General features: G+C 35.0%; 2 protein-coding genes across 2 annotated transcripts; one reads left to right on the top strand and one right to left on the bottom strand.

The window, feature by feature from the left end:
- The first annotated feature begins 2,714 nt into the window (after positions 1–2,714).
- LOC118048363 (uncharacterized) lies at positions 2,715–10,921 on the top strand. The gene is made up of 12 exons (XM_035058011.2): positions 2,715–3,028; positions 3,450–3,665; positions 3,784–4,908; positions 5,334–5,456; positions 6,814–6,995; positions 7,103–7,334; positions 7,452–7,661; positions 8,396–8,524; positions 9,344–9,412; positions 9,731–9,853; positions 10,161–10,211; positions 10,318–10,921. Exons 1-12 carry the CDS (start codon positions 2,783–2,785, stop codon positions 10,489–10,491), a joined length of 2,880 nt encoding a protein of 959 aa, XP_034913902.1. The 5' UTR covers positions 2,715–2,782; the 3' UTR covers positions 10,492–10,921.
- A 2,215-nt stretch (positions 10,922–13,136) lies between these two features.
- Positions 13,137–22,855, bottom strand: LOC118048365 (protein fluG). Its single transcript, XM_073410091.1, has 18 exons — positions 22,580–22,855; positions 22,225–22,476; positions 21,767–21,827; positions 21,542–21,658; positions 21,365–21,470; positions 20,697–20,853; positions 20,498–20,593; positions 20,277–20,325; positions 19,220–19,491; positions 18,826–18,998; positions 17,694–17,814; positions 17,538–17,590; positions 17,330–17,459; positions 16,301–16,446; positions 15,691–15,879; positions 15,060–15,292; positions 14,080–14,219; positions 13,137–13,362 (listed from the first exon to the last, which is right to left on the bottom strand). Exons 1-18 carry the CDS (start codon positions 22,742–22,744, stop codon positions 13,300–13,302), a joined length of 2,523 nt encoding a protein of 840 aa, XP_073266192.1. The 5' UTR covers positions 22,745–22,855; the 3' UTR covers positions 13,137–13,299.
- Positions 22,856–25,106: the final 2,251 nt, after the last annotated feature.

The raw sequence follows: 25,106 nt of genomic DNA, 5'->3' as shown, positions 1-25,106 counted from the left end.
CAATTGAAACTTTGAAGAAAAAAATTAGCCCCTTCTTCCCTAAAGAGAATAAATCAGGTACAATAACCAAAAAGATAAAAAAAAAAAAAATGGATTATTAGAACGCAATGAAGTTTTATCACCATCACTTATTGCCATGGAAGGAATCTTTCACCAAGATAATTCTAACAATACCAAAAAAGACCACCATTAAAAGCCCGTTTGGCATTGCGGCCAAACCGGCTTTTCACCAAAATTCAAAATTTTTATTTTTTTGCTAAAATTAAGTACGGTTTGTACTTTTTGGATCGTTTTGATGTGCTGATGTCAAAAATGATTTTTAAAAAATGAAAAAAATATTATTGGCATGCTTTTCGGCACGAAAAACTATTTAAAAAGCAACCGCTATCACACTCCCAAACACCCTCTAAATATTGGAAGAAACTACATATGCCTTCTTGATATGATGGTCTTCCTCGTGTGCTGACATTATGTTGCATGCGCCAGCTACTTTAGTAAATAAGATTGAAAGTACCTTTGTATCCCTTATTTTGGAAAACAAAAAAAAAAAACAGTAGTAGAAATTAAGATAGTTTCTTAAAAAAAAGAAAAGAAGATATTAACTTAGTCTGTACTCGATTACTCATTATTATATAGCACATGAATTCAGATGCTCCTTAAATAAATAAATAATCTTCCAACAATATACTATACACGACAGGCTGGTAATATATAGTGGAAATAGCACTATAAAAACTTAATTACTTGGGAGTATCCCTGCTCATACAGTGGTCTGTGTGTAGCTGGATTTGGATGAAATTAATTAATTAATAATAATTTTTTAAAATATTTTTTGTTTGAAAATATATTAAAATAATATTTTATTTTACTTTTTAACTATAAATTTTAACACTAATAATTTAAAAATATAAAAAATAAATTTGTATAAAACACTGTTGAGAACCAAATTCAAAGAAAGTAACTTACGGGGGTAGTTGATGGGATTGACTTCCTGAAAGCCTCGTTTGTCATACGTTGTTTTGACTAATATACCTTCGTTCTCGCTTGACAGCCATGTTGGTTTGTGCGATGATGATCTTTTTGGGCAATTGGCACTTTTTCTAGTGGAACAGCAACAACATTACCCCAAGATGTGTAATTCTATATACATATCGTTGTCTTGTAACCCCAACTTGCTAGAAAAGTGATCAGTGCTGCTGCTCCATCACATTGTCCGGTATAACGGTGCGTTTAAGAGTTTTTAAATTTTTGTTGACACATTTTTAAATTAAAATCACCTTACCGTATTTCTAAATTAATTAATTAATTTTTTATTTATTTAAGTGGCTGTCCGGGCCAGCTTGCGTGCACTACGACTAATCCCACGGTCCACTGAACATCCTGCAAACCCATGAAGCATGTAAGGCACCACGAGGATGACAGGCGTGCACAAGAAGGTTTGAACCCTGGTATAGAAAAAGGGAACAAACCCTTTTCATAGCTAGGTCAAGACCTCAAGTGAAATTAATTAATTAATTATTAATAAAATAGGATGCCGCCATTTGCTTGAGATATGATCAAGGCTTGGATGTCCGTATCATATGATTTGAATGTCATTGAGACTTGTTAGACAAGCTATCTGGAGTGTAGGGGGAGCTGACGTTCGGTCAAATAGTTCAAATCATTTACGATTGGTAAATATAAGCACCGATTTATTAAAATATATGGAATAAAAATGCTTGGAAGTTAATTAATTTCCGACCCAGATCGGACAAAGTCGTTAGATGAAAATGAAGCTCTGCGAAGAAACTAATGTTACTTGAGGGACCTGGTCGGCTGCTTGGTGAGGTTAGTTGTGACTTATGATCACCTCATTAACTTGCTGTGGTGCTAAAGTCCCTGTTATTTGGTTAGTTGACAAGTCTCTGATTGGTTTGGTTTGAGCAGATTACGTAATTTGAAACCCTTAGACTAGTTTGGTAAATTAAACTTTTGATATTTAATCAAGTTCAACAATTTAAATAGATTATTCAACGATAACACCAGTTGATTTAGGTGCTAGAAATTGACCGGCGGAGTGAAGATCTATATCTCTTGTTGCGTTGTGTGAAAAAAAAATTATAATTTTAATTATTCGTGTATAGCTGAGTTGGTAAAATAAATGTGAGTTAAGATATATGTTTTCTATTTGGTTTTTGGTTTGATTCTCTGTCCACACTAATATTGATGGCCATGGACTGCAGGGTATAAGTTATGTTTCTCAAATCTTGTTTGGGATGTAGGGATTTAATTCGGTATGCACAAATTGACCTGAGATATTCTATGTATAAAAGATATTGTAATTTATCAAGGGAAAAAAATGAATTGAAGAGAGAACCATGCTATGCCAAATAATTTTTTTTATTTTGTTAAGATTAAAACCTTTGATTAGATTGTGAGAAGGAAAGTTTTCATAAATCTAAAACATAAATAGTTTGCATTTAAATAAATAGGAAAGGAAAGGTAGACTTAGTCTCCTATTAATTAATTAATTGAATGCCTGATCAGGTGGTGGGAGGAAAACCCTGTGAAGAGATGGACTGGTTTGGACCAGAGGAGCCGGCCCATAACTGCCAATAAGATATTGAATTAACCCATTGGGCTCATGTCCATGGTTGCTTACGTCGGCCCAAAATATACTCTCCATTCCCCAACCCCATACAGCTAGTAAATAAATACATGTATAGTTGTTGTTAAACCCTTAAAACCTCAAGGACTTGTGCAACGCCATAGCAGCCAGCCATAGCAGCAAGCAAAAGCAGCAATGGTCAAGTCGTACCTAAGGTACGAGCCAGCGTTATCGTTTGGTGTAATAGCATCGTTGGAAGGTAACATTGCATACGACAGCTCAGGGAAGCACTTACTCACGCCGGCGCTCGAGAAGGTCGGTGTTTGGCACGTCCGTCAAGGCATCTGCACCAAAACCCTAGCTCCGTCTACCTCTTCTTCTCGCAGTGGTCCCTCTCTCGCTGTCACTTCTATCGCACCCTCGCCTTCTTCATCCTCTCTGGTACAAATATTCTTTCTAAATCTGTGGTTGGAATTGAATATTCTATGTTAATTAAGCTGAGAAGATCGAAATTAAGTGAATGGTGATACTGTTTCTATTTCATTCAATTTAATGGAGAAATGGAGTCTAGACTATGAAGAGAAAATGGGGTTTCAAAAAGTTTTAGCCTTTTTTCGTTTTGAAGGATAGAAATAGGGTATAAGCTTTAGATATTTTAGTCTTATTATCTTGCTGTGATGATAACGAATTGCGGACTTTTCAAGTCCAACTTATTATATATATGGAAATGGAAATTTGTTGGTTTATATGATTTTTGGTATCTTTAAGATTTTGAGTCTTTTCAAGAATACCTAGGGGTATGATACCATAAATAGGTTGATATAGGGGAGAGTGGAAGCAAAATAATTTGATTTGAATGCAGGTAGCGGTTGGATATGCTGATGGTAGTATAAGAATTTGGGATAGTGAGAAAGGAACCTGTGAGACCACACTGAATGGTCACAAAGGGGCAGTGACTGTTTTACGTTATAACAAGCCTGGGGCGTTGCTTGCATCTGGAAGTAAAGATAATGATGTTATTCTGTGGGATGTTGTTGGAGAAACAGGCCTTTTTCGCCTTCGTGGGCATCGTGACCAGGTTTGTTTCTACAGCCTTTCGTTTTAGCGGGGGAAATATCATTTCCATCACTTGGTTTTCTTGTTTATAATTGTTTGGCATAAAGTTCATTTCCATCTGTGTCATTTTTATTTTTCAGGTTACTGACCTTGTCTTCTTGGAGTCCACTAAAAAACTTGTTAGTTCTTCAAAAGACAAATTTTTGAGAGTATGGGATCTAGAAACACAGCACTGCATGCAAATAATTAGTGGACACCACAGTGAAATTTGGGCAATGGATGCTGACCCAGAGGAGAGATACTTAGTCACTGGTTCAGCAGATCCAGAAATTCGATTTTATACAATTAAGCATGACTCAGAAAATACACAAGCCATATCCAATGAAAAAGGAGCTGTAATTGTGAACAGTGGAGATATGACTAGTCAAAATAAATGGGAAGTCCTGAAGTTGTTTGGTGAGATTAAGAGGCAAAGCAAAGATAGAGTCGCAACTGTGAGATTCGACAAGTCTGGAAGTTTACTGGCTTGTCAAGTGGCTGGGAAGACTGTGGACATATTCCATGTACTAGGAGATGTCTTAGCAAGCCGTAAAGCTAAACGCAGGCTTCATAGGAAGAAAGAGAAGAAATCTGCAAAGGGGGCACTTGGGACAACTGAATCTAAAGAGGATACAAAACATGCATCCGAAGAAGATGGAAATACCCCCACAGTTACCGTTTCTGATGTTTTTAAACATCTTCAAACTGTTCGAGCTGGCAAAAAGATCTGTTCCATTTCATTTAGTCCAATTACTCCAAAGAACTCCTTGGCTACTTTAGCTTTGTCTTTGAATAATAATCTATTGGAATTTTACTCCATTGAAAGCAGCACAACCACAAAAACTCTAGCAATTGAGCTACAAGGGCACCGTTCTGATGTCAGAAGTGTTACACTCAGTTCAGACAATACTCTTTTGATGTCAACCAGTCACAATGCTGTAAAGATTTGGAATCCAAGTACTGGTTCTTGCCTTAGGACCATTGATTCTGATTATGGACTATGTGGTTTAATCATCCCACAGAACAAGTATGCTTTTGTTGGAACTAAAAGTGGAAAGATAGAGGTAATTGACATTGGTAGCGGCACTTGCATTGACACATTGGAAGCTCATGGTGGGCCTGTACGGTCTATTGCTGCTCTTCCAAATGAAAATGGTTTTGTCACAGGCAGCGCTGATCACGATGTTAAGTTCTGGGAGTATCAAATCAAACAGAAACCTGGTCAAGTATGGCCTTCTATTCTGTTCCTGTTATTTATGTTTGTGTTATACAATTTTTTACTGTTTGCCAGCATTTTTCCTATTGAAAATTCTTTGCATGTAAACGTTATCATGCTTTCTTTTGGAGCATAATATGGTGCAAACTGTAGTGTCCATTTGAACAAATGTTGCATTTATCATACGCAATTTTGTTTTAGTTGGAAGTGCTGCAGCACTTAGCATATGTAATGTGTTGCTTACCACATAAGAAGCCACGTGAATATGTTAGTAAAAATATTCATATCTTTAGCGTTATTATTTGAGAAACTGTCTTTCTATCCCATTTTTAAAGTTTTAGGTAGCTAGCATGTTTTTATAATTTTCAACCTGAGTAATTCAGCTTCCACAGTTATTGTGTTATTGAGGCAAGATTATTTCTGTTTAATTTACAGGACTCGAAGAACCTTGTTTTGTCAAATGCAAGGACTCTGAAGATGAATGATGATGTTCTCGTGGTTGTAGTTAGCCCTGATGCTAAATATATTGCTGTTGCACTGTTGGACTGTACAGTCAAGGTCAAGTTGTCTTTTCTTATGCTATATGATTTGAACTTGATTTTTTTCATGTCAGTTATGGATGGATATCTTCCTTAAGATCTTGCTAGGTTGTATGTATGCTAGGTTATTGCCTAATCATCTTTGCTCTTTGAAAAAACATGCTATGGTAGATTTATTTTGTTCACTTATATTTGATCTACCCCTTCAACCCACTATTTTACATTTGTCAACGAAATTCATTTTCTGAATATTCTTTCAGTTTTGACATTTCATTATATTATTTTGTCTAGTAATATGAAGCTTAGCCTGATGGCATCTAGACGAACAAAGTGTATTTGATACCTGTATTAATATGCACCTAAAATACTTAGGGCCATCTTGTCAATTCTATTTTCCCTCACCTAATTGGATTCTGTTAAATTGACATGATGCAAATATTTAACTGTTTCTTGTCTGTTAGAACCCATCAAAGAAATTTGTGAAATGCCCTAGTGGAAGGTAAAGCCATAAAATTGTATTTTAATGGATTAAGACTGCAAGCAGAGGCCAATAAAACTTTATCTGTGACCATGGAATGGGATTTTGATTCTTTGGTGGGTCCCTTTCGAATAACTTGATTACTAAATTGAGGCTTCTTAGCTAACTCCTGCAACTGTGTTTTCCTTACTGCTAGTTAAAAGTCATTAAAACCTATTCGTCTCACTTGGGCCACCATTGATAATCATATCATGTAAAAATGAACAGAAATTGAGCAGATGCTAGTTTGGAGTCAAGATGATTGAGAGGGAGAGATGCTAAGTTATACATTGATCACATTCATTGATTCACTAAAGTGAGCTATTAACTCTGATATATGATTGAACATTATGCATTACAAAGCAGCAAAGATGGAGTGCTGTGAGTGACAGTTAGACAATCTCGTAAAGTCACCTGGTGTGTTTCCAAGAGAGCTAGGATGGGGGGTTCAATTGAAGGATGTGAGCGCTACTGACCATTATGAATTTCAATAAAAGGTGTCCTGTTGTTGGCTCAGAATTAAAGTAATTGGTATAAAGCACTGGAAATTAATTGGCCAATTGAGCGCTGATTCTCATTACAGATTTTATGATGGGTGCCTTTTGATATGAGGCTCTTAATTTCTGAATCCCTTGATGAGATTGCATAGCTGATAAAAGTTTTTGTTATCGTAGTCCCTTCACTTTAGGTGGATCTTGTACATTTGAAATAATATGTCATCGGATCACATTACTTTGCCTCCTTTTCTGTGGTGCTTATCTTGGCAGGGTTGGAATGGCCTTTAAAGCTAGATATTCAATATTTCTTTGAGCTTCTTATTGTTTCGAGTCTTTTAACACATTTATACAATGGTATTCAGGTTTTCTTCTTGGATTCGTTCAAATTTTTCCTTTCATTATATGGTCACAAGCTGCCTGTGCTATGTATGGATGTTTCATCAGATGGAGATTTGATTGTTACTGGATCAGCAGACAAAAACTTGAAGATTTGGGGTTTGGATTTTGGTGACTGCCACAAATCCCTTTTTGCTCATGCTGATAGGTGCTGCTTACTTTTTCTGAAGGCACATGAAGAAATTTTTTTCCTTTAATTTCTTATTGTGTGGACGAGGGCTTAAGAGTAATTCTAATGAGCTATTTGTGTTTTAGTGTCATGGCAGTGCAATTTGTGCGGAATACCCATTATATGTTTAGCGTTGGAAAAGATCGGCTTGTAAAATACTGGGATGCAGATAAATTTGAGCTTCTTTTAACCCTTGAGGGACATCATGCAGATGTTTGGGGTCTTGCAATCAGTAGTCGTGGTGATTTTCTTGTTACAGGATCCCATGATCGATCACTACGTCGTTGGGATCGTACTGAGGAGCCTTTTTTCATTGAGGTGCTTTCTTATTGTTGTTTTTCAAGTTTGGTAGTTAATGCTCACCTAATGTACCTTTGGTGCAAATAATGGCTGAGATTGGTTTTCAACTAACATAATGCATTATTGGATTTGCAGGAGGAGAAAGAGAAAAGGTTGGAAGAAATGTTTGAAGCTGACATTGAGAATGCATTTGAAAACAAGCATGTGCCTAGAGAAGAACTTCCAGAGGAGGGAGCTGTTGCCTTGGCAGGGAAGAAAACACAAGAAACCCTTTCTGCAACCGACTTAATTCTTGATGCTTTAGATGTAGCAGAGGTAGAATTGAAGCGTATTGCTGAACATCAGGTATGCTTTTCTTCTCTATTTGATTACAATAAAACTCCCTTTCTGCCCCCTTTTACCTGATTCTAATAGCTATTTGTATACTGAAAAGAAAAATAACAAAGAGAAAAGTGAGCAGCAAGCGTATATTGACTAGTTAACGATGATTGTCAACCAAGCTAGTCTTTGAGTAGCAATTCTTGAGTCTCAGCAAACATATAGGTAAAAGAAGAAACAAACAAGAAAGAGAGGTAAGTGAATGGGAGGTGTAGATTTTCTGGTTAATTGATGACTGTCAAACAAGGTAGTCTTGGAGTGCTAAACCTCGAGTTTCAGCAAACTATTTTGAGTTTTATTTGCATGTTCTTGATGTTTTTCCCCATCTTCATATCACAGTTTATTCTAGAACGAGTTGAGCATTAGGATCGAAAGACACAATAGAATAACATTGGAATTTTAGTTGAGTCGGATGTTTGGACACTTTGGTGATGCACACTAAGTTGTACGTGGTTGAGTGGAAGTGATTAAAAAGTACAGAGGCCTGAAACATGATTATTATTTTTAGGTCCATTGGGAGGCCCAACAGGCCCTGGGTTACCCAATGGGGGGCAGCCCTCCCCATTACATTTTTATAATGTAAACTGGAACCTTGCTTGCTTCACTGAAGGAAGCTACCGAGTGTACAACCTTTAGGCTATGCTTGCTTGTGTTGAAACATGATTGTTATTGAAAGCTATTAGCCTACGTTTTTTTTTCAGGAGGAGAACACCAAGGGAAATGTTACAGAATACCAACCAAATGTTATCATGCGTGGGCTCTCTCCATCTAATTATGTTCTCCATGCTTTCAAAAATGTTCACACCAATGATCTGGAGCAGACATTACTGGTACTTTAGCATCACACAATGTTCTCATATAGGAGTACTATGTTCTCCATTTACATGTGAAAATGTAGGTGAAATAGGTCCTTTCTATCAATGTGGTAAATATCTGTTACGTTATACAAAGACTTTGTCGGGGAAAATTGCCATGGATGAGAAATTTTACAAGTCCATCCATCACTCTATGTGAAACTTCAATAAGTTTATAGATTCCATGTTCCAGTATCAATTAAGTCCCAGATCACTGCTCATTAAATTCATTTTCTGCCACACTGTCTAGCACAGAAATTATGCAGAATATAACAATTTATTCAGGTCCTACTGTGATCCTCCACAGGCAACTTAAGCTGGACAAATTTGCAACATCAGCTGTCCTAGCATTACCTAATCCAACCTCCTATAATCCAACCTCCTAAGGGTGCATACTGTAACCTGGTATTTGGAACATGTGTGATTGTCGTTGCTGTCATACCACCTCTTCTCATTTTAGTAATTTCACCTACACTTGGACCTTTAAAATTCTCTCTATCACACGTACATGTGCGCACAGCCAAATTTTGTTCTAGACAGATGAGATATCAATCATCCAAACAAATAGCTGTTGTGGAAACAACGAAAAATGATGAACCTTTATTTTTTTCATGTTGCCTCTACATGCGCCTTCTTTGTTCCTGTAAAGTTAAAATGCCTTTCAAAACCGGGCTAAAAAACCTATCATTTTTGCTCTCTCTGTGGCAATTGATTATGCTATAAGCTCATGCACGTGTGATTAGGAGGTTTATGATTTATTTTCTGAAAGTGTAATTGCAAATGATTTCTGTGCAGGCTTTGCCATTCTCAGATGGCTTGAAGCTTCTGTCTTACTTTAAGGATTGGACCTCAAATCCCGATAAGGTTGGTACTAATAGACTTCCAGTTACATACAGAAGTGGTTGAATTTAGATGGTTTTGTTTACATTTATTAAATGGTAAGTGAAATGTTGTGATCTTTTTAATTTCTGTAATTAAACATCAACATGGAGATTAACAACTGGCCATACTATAAATCATTATATCATAGCTTTTAATAGTGATCACTACACCAATCCATCTGGAGATTGGGTTCTAACTATGAGGCATGTATGTCCATTGCTTTGCGCATGCAAGGGTGTGCTTTTTTTTTTTGTTGCCTTCAAATAGTTGTTGATAATCATTTTTTACACCACTTTCCAGGTTGAGCTTGTTGGCAGGCTTGCTACTGTGCTATTGCAGACACATTACAATCAGTTGGTTACAACCCCAGCTGCAAGACCGGTGTTGACTCTTCTCAAAGACATTCTTTATGAAAGAGTCAAGGTAGTCATACAATTCAGCTTTTAGAGTCCTTGTTAGGTCTCTTATCTTAGTATTTATTGGATTAGATAGTGAAATTCAGCCCGTGACATGATTCTATCTGAACTCTCATCTAGTTATGCTGGACATTCTCAATGATGTTCTTGACAAAATGTCTCGTTGTTTTTTTTCCTTTGAACAATATCTGGGAACAGAACTTTTTTTATATAGTTTTTAAATGTTTACAACAGTGTTTTCCCTTTTCTGTTTTGTGAGAGCATGAGAAATATATGGTCCTGTATTAACAATATCTCATTTGAGCTTGTCTCAGGAATGCAAAGATACTCTGGGTTTCAATCTTGCTGCAATGGATCATCTCAAGGTGTGAATTAGTTTTAACTTTTTGCAATTGTGATTTAAAAAAAAAAACAATTTTTTTTATTTCTTTGTTTTGCCTAAAACTTTTGTTTGTCAATTCAATGTATCAGCAATTGATGGCTTCAAGATCAGATGCACCCTTTAGAGATGCAAAAGCAAAGTTACTAGAAATCCGCTCACAGCAGTCAAAACGTCTGGAAGCAAGGACTGATACAAGAGAAGAAAAACGTAGAAAGAAAAAAAAGAAAACATCAAGTGACATGCATGCTTTGACAGGATTTTGAGCAACACCAACACTGTGTCCTACAAATGGAATAGTTATGGTTAATCAGTAAACATTACAAGTCTAATGCCTGAGAAAGGACCACATCCAGATTCCGAACTTGCTGCTTGGTACTTTATCAAAGCTTTATGCATAAGGTGGAAAGAAATTCATTGCTGGCGAGGCAAGGATGAAGGATGGTTCAAGTTAGCAGCAGGTAGTTTTGGTGTCTTTATTATCATGTAGTATATGTAAAATGATTGTTTGATAACGGAAATTTGAGTTTTGAATGAGGTATGAGATGATCACGCAGTATTTAAAAATTCTTTTATCCTTTTTTCCATAGAAAAATGCCCTGATTAAATGTAATGATCATCTCACTTGTTTAATCGGAATTTTCCAGACAAATCTTTGTCTGGAGTTGAAGGCATTGTGATTTTGTGGTTTAGGAACTGTCCGGATTTCCACAACGACTGCAAAGTGATTCTCTGCATCACATCTCATCTTAAATTCTGGAAGGTATATTCATTTGAGCTTGTTAGACCCATGTTTTGGAGTGAGATGGTGTCAGAAATGTGGAGAGCATACTATTCGTTATGTTCTATCATCTATTGCTCAATTTATAGTTCTGAATCTCCCGATGTCTCCCGTCACGAATCTGCTCTGCAAAGGAGGCGTTTACTCGTGACAGCACTGTACCAAGTCTAGCTTATATGTGGTTAAGAATTCAGAGGCAGCCGCGACTGTATGGAAATTGGTGGAAGGAGAAGCGAAATAGCAATTTACCAGAAGTATCGATGGTGTAGTGATGATAATGGGAAAAGAAGGAAAAAAAAGTGGAATTCATGGAGAGATTGAAGAAAAGGGATGAGCAAACTTTGTGGAAAGCAAAGGCAATGTAAAATCTTGCATATTGTCCTGTAATCACAACCGATGCCAATTGGACCGCTTTTCTCTTCTGCAGTCAGCATCACGACAATGGCCGTTAGTATCAATAAATCTAGTAATCTACCCTGGACGCTAAATTCTTCTGTTAGTATGAAGTCAGACGTGTATGTCCATAGCCTGCAAACATTTACACATTTAGCAGTCATAACTCAGATATCTCCCCTCACTTTCTTGCACTCCAGTTGAACACTCGTGTGTCTGGCCGAATGGCCCGTTTTGTTGGGCACACGTTTTGATTTTCTGTCTCAACCTTCAACCGGAAAATAAAAAAGATAAAAGAAATGTGTATTATAAAAGAGAAAGGGCGAGGAGAGAGTTTGTGTGTGAAGAGAATGTGTAAACTATTCTAGTGTGTGCATGAAGTCCATAATTCAAGACTTGTATTACTTGGTGTGTATTTATATGCTCAGACATTTGAATTTAATTCACGAATTTTTTTTTTTAAAAAAAAGTTTAGTTATTGGTTATTGTCATGTTCGTCATTAATAAAGATATTAGTGATTGTTACCAGCTCATGATACTCGCTTGCTAATGATAAAAGAATAGGTTCCATTTAAGGAAACAATTAATTGAAAAGAGTAGTACTGTAATGATAATTGGTAAGCCAGTCAAGATATGATACCATATTGCCTCTCTTTAAAACTGTCATTGTTCTTCTTATCTTATGATTGAGTGTATTTATATGTACAATCACTTGAAATTACTTCATGATAAAAAATATTTTTTTAAAAAGTTGAGTAATTAATTATTGTGTCATGCTTGTTATTGATAAAGATATTTGTAATTATAACTGATTCATAATACTCATCTATTATTATCTTTAAACAATAAGTATAACTCACCACTAGCTTCAAAACTAACTTTTCATGATGTTTAAAATGTTTCTCTTTAAGATGTTTTTTATCCCAAAAATATTTTCATTAGAGGTATTTCATGTCTTCAATGTTCTATTCTCTTCTTTTTTTTTTTTCTCTCTCTCTCTCTCTCTCTCCTGCTTTGATTTTTGTGCCCCCTGTTCCTCTATCTTTCTTCCACCCTTGGATCTCCTTGCTCCTACTCCGGACATTGAATCTATGTTGACTATGTAAAATGTTCATTATATTGGGAGGGCACATTTTGTTTATTTTTCTGCCTGTTTGGGCTTTGAAGGGAAGGCATCTGGGCTGGCCTGAACGACATGGAGGGCATATTGTTTGGGCTTGACTCGAATAGAGGGCATACATGTAGGTCGCTTGGGCCTAGCATCAACCAGTTGGATTTATTTTTTTGGGGCACCATCCGACCTCTTTTAAAAGAATTCCTACAAAATTTATTGTGACGAGAAAACCATTGCACTTTCCTAATATTAAAATGTAAATATTGATATCGATGATCTTTTGCCTTTTTTATATTTTGATATTTAAATAGTGATTCTGTTTCAAAATATTTTTTTTATTAAAAAATATAATGAAATGATATATTTTTTATTTTTTAAAATTTATTTTTAACATTATTATATTAAAATAATATTAAAACAAAAAAAGTAAGACTTTTGAAATGATAAACTTCTACTCTGCTCCCATTCTTTCTTATAAGTTTTTCTCATCTCAACTTTTCTTAAAAGTACTAAAAACATGAACAAACCCAGTAATTAAATACTAAACTATTTACATCATAACATTAATTTTCATGAGATTTTAAGATGTGTGCTTTCATATTATTAATACTATTTAAAATTAATGCAGTAGAAATTTATTTTACTTATATATAAAAACAAGTTTAATCATCGTCTTCATTCATATCCCATATAGATTTTGGTGCGAATTCAAACAAACAGAATAGAAAATTCTGCATGGGTTTGCTAAACCATTATTTCCCCTCCAATCTGCGAAGAATGGCCTGCCTAATAACGGTGTATCAATTGCTTGTATGCTTCCTTATTCTGGGAGTAATAGTCAATCTCCGCCTGCAAAGAATTCACATAAAACCATGAGAACTTGCATCATGCAGGAATTTAAGAAGATATCAGAGCAGCCTCTCCTTTATTGCACCGTGCAGCTTGGAGGATCCAAAGCATTATTGTGAACAGCTTTCTCGATCACTAGGTACAAGCCAGCACTTATTTTGTTTCAAAGCAACTTCTAGGACCATTTCTACATAATTGTTAAAACAAATTTGAAATAAAATTGTTTTTTAGACATCCAAGGCAACTGAAATCCCACCTCGATGTCCTTAGTTTAACAACTAAACCCAACATCGTCCATCTATACCATAGCAGATACTCACTGATTTTATGTCCTTGCATATTACTATTTGTTAAACCAAAACAGGACCTGTAATGGTCTCCTGCTCATACATACCATTATTCTAGCTGATAAATCCAATATTTATGACAGTATCACCAACGTTTGGTCGAAACTGTTACGAGCAAACCAAAACTGAAGGCTTCATTTAAGCATGCACTTCCTGGACAACTCAATTAAGGGAAAAACTAGTACAGCTGTAAGAATTAGCCAAAGATGGATCGAGGGCTTGAACCCCCATTTAAGACTTAGCTGATAAAGTAGGATTCCAGGATTTCCATGTGAAATTGAGCTTGAGAAATAAGAAATTCTAATATTTTATTCAGATTCTTAGGGAGTAGGTTCAGCATCATCATTCGAAATGATCTTTGTAGACATACCTTGCGAACTCCTTTTATAGCAACCAAAAGCTTTTCCCCAATAAGATCCTCCAACACACTGTCTTTCTTAAGAGCTTCTAGAGATTCAGTAAGTGATTGAGGCAATCTAGAAAGGTTTGCACAGAGAGAAGGGTTTTTATCTGTTTCAATGTCAAGAATGAATACATTAGATGCCAGTACAATTTTCTTCAAGAACAGGAGCAGAGGCAAAGGAATATCACTATGCAAAATCAGCTACACAGGGATGTAAAAATTGAGCTCAAGTCAATGTTTGAGATAATGTGTAGAGAAAGAAACACATATGCAGATTTAGGAGTTCACCCAGGCCTTTAATTTAGCAATTAATATACCAACTTTTCAGTTTTTCCAAATGGTAAAGAAATAATAAAATTTGTAGTAAAAAAGAAAAATGAGTATACGGAGTGACCAATAGCAATATGGATAAACAAAAATGTTAGAAGGTCGAAGGAATGACCAAAATATAATGGTTGAAGTTGTGCAGAAAAATCCTTATGCTAAAAAAAAAAAAAAAAAGCAGTTGCAGAATTTTATATCAAGCTAGATTGTACAGCACATTACTGGTGATAAAAAGTTTGCTTGCGCAGAAAGCCTTTGTTAAAGCACCACAGGGGAAGTGAATAAAAATACAGATCTTGAGTTCTAAGAAGCTTGCTCAAGTGCTAACCACTAAGGAAGTGGAAATTCATTGGTGTGTGGAACACTGACAAAAGCTTGTCAGTCTACTGCCACACTAGGTATCAGTGCTCCACAAGAAAACCACTTTCTATGACGTTGTTCACATTTATGGAATTAAAACCAACCTTTTGACTAAAAAAAAGTAACACTGAATTTAAAAATTCACTAGCTAGATGCAATGTGAATAACTCGTGTCAATCAAGCTCAAAACGAAAAATACAAATGAAGCAATTCCATAAAAGCTTCCTTCATGTCTGGAATTATCAAAGATGAAATAAACTTACCAATAGGTTCAGGCAGACGAAGATGCTTTCTAAGGCCATCTATGCCAGCAGCCCCTATAGCAGCCAAGCCCAAGTATGGATTTGCACATGCATCGAAAGATTTAATTTCAAAGTTGCTCACCAAACCATCTATGATACCAGGTGGGCAAGCAGTTCTTAATGGAGCTTCCCTGTTTTCTTTTCCCCAACACTGGTATGCTCCACTCCATGTGTTTGGTTGTATTCGATGATAACTACAGACACCGGCAATTGGATGGGATATAAATATAGAGTACAAGGAGAAAATTTCCAGCAAGTAATATTGAGTAACAACCTATTTAGAGTAGCATTGAGAAAGTTAAGATTCCCACAAGTTGTGCATCCAAGATGGAAAGGTTAGAGGCACGTGCACTTGGCTGTTTCAGTTAAAGTCCTTTGGAATCTTACTCGAATATAAGACCAAAAACTGAAATTTGATTGGCAAACTAAAAACGCAGTATTCCTATGTTAGGAAATACGTTAGATGAGACTATAAGCTTAAGTTTTAGCAAGAAAACCCATCATGTCATTTATCCATAACGAGAATGAGAAAACACATCAATTTGAAGAATAGGAATCACAAAGAACCAGCATAAAATATAAAAAAGACAACCTATTTGGAATTGGTGCTGTGAAGGCCAAAATTGAAGGAAGATGATGCAAAACCCCAGCCATAAACTCCTCTCCAATGCTCGATATCCCATGCTTGGAAGATCCACCAGATGCCATAAAAACATTTTCTCCATTTCTCAACAAACTAATGTGCACATGGGATCCAGAACCAATGTCATCTAATGCAAGCCTAGAGAAAAAAGCAAATGTCTTTAGATAAAGGTTAAGCAGAGAGGAATATCACGTTCTATAAAATTCAGAACCAGACATGAACAGTGAAAAAAATATATCCAAGTGAACTTATAATGTCCATTGTCGGAGCATTCAAACTAAGAAGATTGTATTAAATCATAGACGATAGTTTTGCACAAGGTATGGTGATACTTTGACTTCAATAAAAACAAAACAAAACAATTATTCAAGCGAAATAGGTAAAGCATATTGATGATGCCTCTATTAAAAGAAGTTATCATTTCCAAATCAATACTTGTCATTCAGTGAGCATCTTCTTATATTCAAAACTCCAATAGCAGAAAAAGTATTTTTTCCAGTCTCATACTATGAGCAAGAAAACACGTATCTACCATATAAAAAGAAAATAATGAACATACTTTGGAACAAAAGTTGCCAATAATCCATGTTTCCTTGCAATAGCCCTAATAACTTCACGGGTATATATTAAGTTGTCAGCAGAGAGTGGGCAGGTTGTGTGTCCCATGGCCAATTCAAACTGACCTTTCCCAGCTTCTGCATGTAACTGTAAGAACATACCAAAATGAGAGGGGGGGGGGCAGAGTAGAAGGACAAGAAGAGAGAAAAAGACTTTTGATGAAAATTAAAGACTATACATTATTCATTATTTTTCTATGGAAAACCAAACCTGTTCTTCTTCTCAGTCTATTGGAATGCATAATTGAGAAAGCTTTTATACAATAACAGAAATGTATAAGCTTCAGTAATCATTTCCCAATTTTTTAGTAGTGAAAGTGCATAACTAAAGCACTGAGTCTATGTGAGCTGTTTTGGTGGGGCAATCATTGAAGACTGGTCTATAGAAATAGAATGTGCTGGAAACAACAGTTTGAACTGCTTTGTCTTGGGTGGTATTTAAATTCATATGCATTTATTTGTTTTTATAATTAGTGTTCTAGTAGTCTGTTTGATTCAATGTCTTATTTTCATTTGTGTCAAATTAAGGAATACAACTGAGTTTCTAGATTTATTTTGAAGGCTTGGAGCCTAGAGTTTTTCTTCCTTCTCCTGTTCTTCTATTTTTCACAACTTTTCTTTTTAGCTTGCTTCAATATTCTGCTAAAAAGATACTGTTCACAACCCTATTCCTAAACTATTACTTCTAAAACAAGTATTATTCAACCTTAATTTCATGTTGATTTTAGTATCATTCAACTAAGTAATTGGCAAGCACTTTATGGTGTGATTTGAATTCCTACGGTGAGCTCTAATTTTTCCTTTCTGTGAACAGTTATGCAGCTGGTAAGGCATTTTGTATCAACACTTGAACATGAAAAAGTCAGACATGTCAAAATACCAATAATGGCAACATATAGTTGGCATACTTCTGGTTTATTGAAAATGCTTCCAAAATTTGAATCTGTTAACGTTTGAGTTGTCTACAATACCTGCTCCACTGTAATATCCAAGGAATGAAGAGCACCAACTATTTCATCAAGTATAGGGGAAGCTGCATCAAATGCTGCTGTAGAGCAGTAGGGAGTTGAGTCAATGGGCACCCATTCCTCTTTCCCTTCCCTGCAAAAGATTTCCCGTTTCAATTTAACAACAAATGTCACAGCCTATTTGAAGCTTAAAGGACAAAAGGTCATATACCATGATACACTCTTCAAGAGCACAAACTCATTTTCAAAACCTGCATCCATTACCTGAATATAGGCAATAGAAAATCAGATGACAGATATCTATATGAAAATATAAAATAAAGTACTTCCCATTTATAAGTATCAAAGATATAAATGTCGGACATACCAAGTTGAACTCATCCTTCAAAACTTTTAAAACCCTTCGTAAGGCCTCTCTTGGGCAATATTCCCAAGGTTCACCAGGTCTAAGATGCATGTCAGCCAAAACCATTTCCTGTCGTTCCATCCTATTGTGGAAGAAACAGTATTGGTACAAATACAGAGCAATTATAAGCATTTTCAAATCCCCTCAATAGACACTAAGGGAACACAAACTGAGATATCTAAATTATATGCGAACTAATGATAACCTAGGAACATTTGTAAAAAGTATTTCTACACCATCTTCTCCTTGCAAATTGGTTATGCTGTCGAATGAGCAATCTGCAACATTTGTATTTTCTGCCAAACAAATGTGACTTTTAGCTAAATCAGTGACTCTAGATAAATAAGTGGCCGCCCAATACTTGTAATTTTTTTTAGGAACTTAATATTGTCTATTGTAGGGATATAAGGTGGTTCTTCGAATGAAATGGAGAAGTGAGACAGCCACTATAGCAGTTCTAGAATACGAAGAGGGCAGCTGCCAATGCTGTTCATTCAGGATGACAGCATATTAGTTTTAATTTCTGCAGTCCTTTTGTGTGATGGGATGTAGGATAGCACCTAGCATCCCTATGGTGCAGCTTTTTGAGGGCTTTTAGAGTTGTTTCCCAATCTGATATTCAATGTTAGAACTCTTGTCTTGATTTTTTGTTCCTTTTCTTCATTGGAGGATGTCCTCCTCGCCAAATTGATAATGCACCTCTTTTCTTTCTAATAAAAAGTTCTTTTATTTAAAGAAATAGCAAATTAACTTCTCCTCTAAGGATAACCTTATATTTTTTTGTGGCCTGAGTTGATAAAAGTCAGGCACAAGTATCCGGTGCTCAAGTACATGCAATGTCCCAGTGGGGTGCCTTTGCCTAGGGATCTGATGATGAGAATAAAAAAGTGGAACAAGAGCACAAATTGGTCTCTCTGGCAATCTTCAGTCAGATGCCTAATCTGTTCTGTACTAGGTCCTTGAGCACTAATCTTTTACAGCCATATTGACATGTTTTAGATGCAAGTGAAAATTTAAAAAACAGAAAGTGCATGGAAATACATGAAAGCATAAAGTAAAACACCAGTGACAATCTCAGAGGAAGAAATAGTACCATGGAATTTTCTTTCTGGTTGTTACGTCAGGCACAAGTCTGATCTCACCCACTCCAGTAAGACCAGTCTCATCTGCTGGACCATCAGTAGCTGAACACATCGCCATAGATGCATGAGTCAAGCCAACACCATTCTTCCTAACAATGTCATTGAAGCGCTTTAATGGAACAGCCTGAAAAGACAAAGGGAAATTAAAACTATAAAAACTAACTATGCTAGAACACTAATAGTGAAGTCTAGAATGGATTCAAGTTTTCCCATATGTCACACACCAAAGGATGTTTATAATTCTTTTCTATGCTTCCTTAACAAATCTCCCATGGAATCATGACAAAGGCAGAACCAAGCTATGGGAAAGCACTATAAAAAATCCAAATTAAAAATAAAACTTACACGACATCGGTGCTGTCCAGAGGTGTCAACCCACAAGACACGAACAAGCGAACTGCTATTTTCTAGAGCTCTACTCTCAATCTTCACAGGGTTGACAGAAACAGTATCCTTTGAACTAAAAGCATTTGCATCCACATTAATCTTGTAAAACTTAATAGCATTTAGAGCAAAAATGTCTTTAGCTGCTTCAATAGCTTCAGCTAACGTGAGATCACCATCAATGCAAGCATCACGTAGAACAGAAAATAAACATTCGCGTGCTTTCTTTGCACCTGAAAAAGGCATGAGCAATAGTTTTAAATGATAATCTTTATAAAGCTTCCAAGAAATATGTCAACTCCATAAGTTTATTAAAAGGAAAAAAGCATGGTCTTTCAAACTTCCTAATTTACAAAACCAAAAAATACAGGTACCCCATCGATGCTTCCACATGCTCATTTTTCTACAAACTAAATTGGCAGTGATGTACGGATGCATCAATGACTGATTACTCCACTAACAAGGGAGCATATCAGCATGCAGAAATGTTCCAAGGACAACAGAAGCCTTTGCTTGGGATCAAGTATTTTCCTTCCTTTTCTTGAAGGAAGACTGATCCTAAGTTAAACAAGAACAAATCCCTAACCATGTGCAATTTTTTGAAATGTTCCTCGCTGTCACCTCCACCATGATGAAGTGACAATATATGAAATATTAGTCTTGTAGAGATTGAGAAACATCCATTGATATGAAATATAAAGAAAATATATTCTAACATGGTTGCCACATGAGTCTAGTATAAAACTTGTATATTATGTAACCATAGATAGATACATTTTGGACAGTAAATTAGCTATTTTCTTACATAAAGGACACAAAAATTGATGAAGTATGTTAATCCTCCAACATCATCACATACAATAAGACACAAAAGGAACAGTGCATCTACTTTATAGTCATGTGCAGAACACTTACAAAATAAACTACAAACAGACTTTAGATCAATGAAAGTTCAGGTAAAACATGCATTATTATCAAGACTGGATATAATATCCATTCACGAGAAAATAACACAAACCTAAGTAGTAAGTTTCAGGAAATGCATAGCCATCTGTGCTGAACATAACCTGCAGTTTCGTTGACATTGACACCAAACATCATTAGTATAAACAAACTTCATGAACATCATTGGAAAAGAACAAATAAAACTCGTTGACGATAGAGTTCTGAAATGTGTAAACTAATCACTATGTACAGAACCCATTTTTTCAGTATTTTCTCAATAGGGACTGTTGTCACCTTCTTTATTGGGGCTAATTCCAAAAGTTCTTTGACAGAAGATATCATGCCTTGGACACTGAGTTTAGGAATAGCCAATCCAAAGTCAAGGTACACCTGAAAGTAAAGATGTTGGATCATTTTCACAAGAATTTGTGGGCAAGCATCGTAATTACATGTATAGAAAGTAAAACTAATTCATTGGAACTAATGATTTCACCTGGGGATAAACAGAGGCAAGGTATGATGCTTCCTTTGAAAATGGGTATGATGCATGTAAGAGAACAACTCGACACTTGGAAAATCTCTCATCCTCAAGAAGCATTCGAAGATGAAGGGGATTGGACAACCGTAAATCCAAATCTTTGTCTCCAAAACTAAACTTGAGAAAGAATATTTATTTAATAATTTTTTTAAAAAAATGTAGGAGCATTTAGATGATCAATTCCTTGTCTTAGCTATAAATAGGGAAAGGAAAATAATGATCATAGCTTTTGACTGGGAATCCTTACAAGTGGATCAAGCTGAATCCATCCACCCCACCAACAGAAACTAACAGTTTCCTTTAAACTATCTAGTTACGGCCATTAGAATTTACATGGCAATACTTGAATGAATGAGGTCCTTCACATTAACTTCAAAATTAAAACTATTAAGCTTCACATACTGCGTTTTCAGCTCAATTGTACTCTTGCAAAGCAAGAGAGTGAGGTCTCAAGTTCATGTCCCACCTTTGTCAATTCATCACTGATCTCAATAAATAAATAAATATATAAACAACAGTCAGCTTTGGACTGAAGTCTAGGTTTCCAGTTCCTTTTTCATAATTCCCAGAAATAATCAGAGCATAAGTGCAACTAGTTTAACAAAGCCAAAAATCTTTTTTACCCGGTGTGTATCTGCATCGGCAAGTCAAAGCTTAGAGAAACCTCTAGACTCATCGTGAAAATATAGTCGATAAGGCTTTTGTTTGCTATGCGAGTAGGGTTCCCATCTGCAAAGAAGAATGGATCAATTATTAAATGCAATAATGGTAGAACAGAAAAATCCACATTTCACACTCACCACGTAAAACTTCAGTGAGGCCTTTCTCAGCATCTTTTCTAGCAACATTTGTATTGATTTCTAGACCACTGCGGTATGCAGCTATGCTTTTCAAACCAACTATCTTATCAGCAACTGTAATAGATTGTAAGAAACTAACAGAAAAAAAGGACAGCTCTACTTATAACCATTAAAACATAAAATAGCATATGCACAAAAATGCCCACAGCTAACTAAAAGGATATGATTTCAATTTTGTAACAAAAGCTTCTGTGAACTTGTCCAGTGTCCAGCCATCTGGTATCTCCTGTAAAAACACAGAATAAAATTAAAAAGGCCATAGAGACACTGATAACTGCATATAAAAATTCTGAATTTTTAACAAATAAAATAATATCATTCCATCAAAATAAATAAATTAGGTGAGTGATTTTAAGAAAATAATAATCGGAGATCAGAAATTTTTTTTAAGAAACCAGTCAAGGGTCATTATTAATTTCTACCTCTTGATGAAAATTGAACTTAAGGTTTATATATTAATGCCTCGTTGGCCTAGATATTAATGCCTGCTTCATAATACACAACCACCATTAAAACAAAAAGGTATGACCCCAACAACCCATGAAAGCTACAAAGAATTAATATCACAGACTGGCTTAAATACTGACAACATTAATTTAGTGCAAAATATAAGAGTATCTCACACTATCAAGAATTTCCTCAGCTAAGGTTTCAATTCTCAAAATTCGACCAACAAAAGGAGCCAAACTCCTGTGCCACTCAATACCAAGCTTCTCGTCCAATTTCAGTCCATCGTCAATCAATAAAGCAGATATCCTCGCAGCTTCAAAGCATTTCAAGCTGCTAGATTCCAACCCTGACGATCTGCGATATTCTTCAACACCTTTCAATGAGTTCTCACAGCCATACAGCTCCGCAATCTCCCTCACATTTCTCTGCCAGAAAACAAAACAAACCCATAATTATTATCATTATGATTGCATAAAGAAAGAAATACATGAAGATATATGTGTTATTTTGTGCGTGTGAGGAGGGTACCTTGAAGGAGAGGGAGTGAGGGGCGAAGGACAAGGCAGCGGTGCCAGTGGCTTCAGTGAATGCATTGATGAAAGAAAATGAAGAATCGAGAGCTACAATGTTGTGAGCATGAGCGTCTACTAATCCCACCTTCTCTATTGCTTCTCTTAACTCTGAAAACTCCATTTTCTTGATTTCTTGTGTGTGTCTGCGTGTCTTGCCTATTTTAGTTGACCAGAGGTAGAAGAGGCGGTCCTTTTTGTGTCTGGTTTTGGACCTTTTTCCAGTTCAGTTTTTAGTTGTGCCCAATTCTATTTAAGGAAATTAATAATTAATTAGAAAAACGTGACTCAGAGCATTTCCAATATAAAATGTTATTTTAAAAAGTTCAATTAAACAATAATATTTTAAATAATATAAATATAAATTTTTTTACCATATATATTCCAATAAAAAAAATTATTTGAAAAGTCATTTATATTAAAGTAAAAAAAACAAGTGTTTTATTATTTTTTAATAAATTTAATGTTATTTTTTTTCACATGGTTATATTTAATTGGTTTATTTTTTTAGTGGCCCCATTTCATTGGTTTTGACTTTTTAAAAAGATATATAAAAATAATATTTGTGAGAGAAAAAATATATTTTAGTATTTTGTTTGATTTTCTTCTTATGCAAAACAAGAAAAAAAACTAAAATATTAATTTTTTATTTTTAGTTTCCATTTAGCTTTTTCATTTTCATTGGATATGCTATAAGCGTGGATTGACTTTTTCTAGCCTTCTCTGTCAGGCATGGTCTTATTTGTCAATAAATCTCCGGTTGGTCTAAAAATGCGCGTCAGATAATTTGAGGGATATTCATAATTATCTTATAAAAATAAAATAAAAAGTGATTTCTCATAAAATATTTTTCTAATGTTCTTATATTTAGTTATAAAAAAAATTAATCAATAAAATTTATTTTACAGCAAAAAATTTTAAATTTTAAATAAAAAATTATCCAATTTAAATATCAGAAACTAAAATGCCAATACGATATTATATAAGTCTAAAGTGATTTAAAAAACTTGTTTATAACTCTATTAAGTCTCATGTGATGTATAATTATGTATATAATGAAAAATGAGAATAGCTTTTATATAATGAAAAATTTTAATTTTTTTAAAAAATATTCTTAAAACAAAAAATAAACGGGGAAGGTTTTTCAAGTGAAGTCTGGAACTAGGGCACGTTCACTTAATTATGGACAGATGTCAGCTCATCTGAAGTGCGTTGACATGGCTTTAGATGCTAAAGCTTAGTGTACTGGGCTGCTCCAGTACCTGCCACAGCTTCAACGGAAGGCACCGTTCCCCAGCTAGGTGGCCTGGGCCATGCTGTGCATCAATTTTATTTTATTTTTCATAAAAATAATAAAGATTTAAAAATACTGCGTTTATCTAGAAAGCTAGATCCATGTATATAGCTATTACATCACACCTAAGAGTATTAAATTTGGATCTAACTACTTTGCAAAGCTAAAATCAAGAGTATTGGGTCTCCTTACCTTGTTTGACTTGGACACCTGGTATATTATAGTCATGTCATGCCCCGGTGCATGGGATGGCAGTTATGTCATGCCCCAGTAAAACCTGAATTGATTATTTTATTATTAATTATTTTTTTAATGTTAAATGTATTTTATAAACAGAAAAGAAAAAAAAACAAACAATCTCAGCCTCCACTACATGCTTAGCAAATTTTTTTGGCAAAGATAATTTTGTTATTACACTTCTAATTGACAATATCCTACATCTAGATAAACAGTAAAATGAGCGTCGGTTGTTTTTGTATATTGTATAATTTTATCTCAGTAGCGCCTCTATCTTCTGTCCACCCAAAAGAAAAAAATAGAGAGAGAGAGATAGATGTAAAGATTGAGTTGTTATATAGTGTTTGGAAACGCATATAGACTTGTATTTTAAAATTTTTTTATTAAAAATTAATTTTTTTTATGTTTTGAATTATTTTAATGCGATAATCTTAAAAATAATTTTTTAAAAAAATTAAAAAAATATTATTTTAATACATTTTAATATAAAAAATATTTTAAAAAATTAATAACAACCATACTCCTAATCATAACATTAGTTTTTAGCAAGACATCTCACTCTTTTGATGTCGAACCATCTATAGCAGCGCTCCGTACTCTTGTTTTATAAGGCCTACAAAGACAGACGTATGAAAAACGAAGGAAAATACATATCTGTGTATGTGGGGGGTGGAAATAAAGAATCGAAGGGGTCTATCCGAGTTTCATCATACTATTATTATTATAGAATACTAAAAGGTAAAAGGTGTGGATGAATTATTATAGATTGACACTTTTTGTATACTAAAAAAATACCGTGTATTTACTTTTTATATTCTAATAATTCAATTTAGTCCTCCAAGTCTTTTTTACATGATTTGATCCTGATTTAAACCAATTACTATTAATTTCTTAAACAATGATAAAATTATAAAGAAAATTGTGAAATGAAAAAGGTGTCAAATCTTGATGGTAC

This window comes from Populus alba, chromosome 6 (genome assembly GCF_005239225.2).
Source record: "Populus alba chromosome 6, ASM523922v2, whole genome shotgun sequence".
NCBI classification, from domain to species: domain Eukaryota; kingdom Viridiplantae; phylum Streptophyta; class Magnoliopsida; order Malpighiales; family Salicaceae; genus Populus; species Populus alba.
This window is presented reverse-complemented; position numbering and strand designations above follow the sequence as displayed.

Bases quoted from the DNA above. Each gene is read 5' to 3' on its own strand.
- LOC118048363 (XM_035058011.2), top strand. From the start codon at position 2,783: ATGGTCAAGTCGTACCTAAGGTACGAGCCAGCGTTATCGTTTGGTGTA. The intron at 6,996-7,102 runs GTGCTGCTTACT...TTTGTGTTTTAG, and splicing joins CTTTTTGCTCATGCTGATAG to TGTCATGGCAGTGCAATTTG. The intron at 9,413-9,730 runs GTTGGTACTAAT...ACCACTTTCCAG, and splicing joins GGACCTCAAATCCCGATAAG to GTTGAGCTTGTTGGCAGGCT.
- LOC118048365 (XM_073410091.1), bottom strand. From the start codon at position 22,744: ATGGAGTTTTCAGAGTTAAGAGAAGCAATAGAGAAGGTGGGATTAGTA. The intron at 19,492-20,276 runs GTTTGTGTTATT...TGCCTTTTTCAG, and splicing joins TCCTGAAACTTACTACTTAG to GTGCAAAGAAAGCACGCGAA. The intron at 17,460-17,537 runs GTATATGACCTT...AATCTTTTGCAG, and splicing joins CTCTTGAAGAGTGTATCATG to GGAAGGGAAAGAGGAATGGG.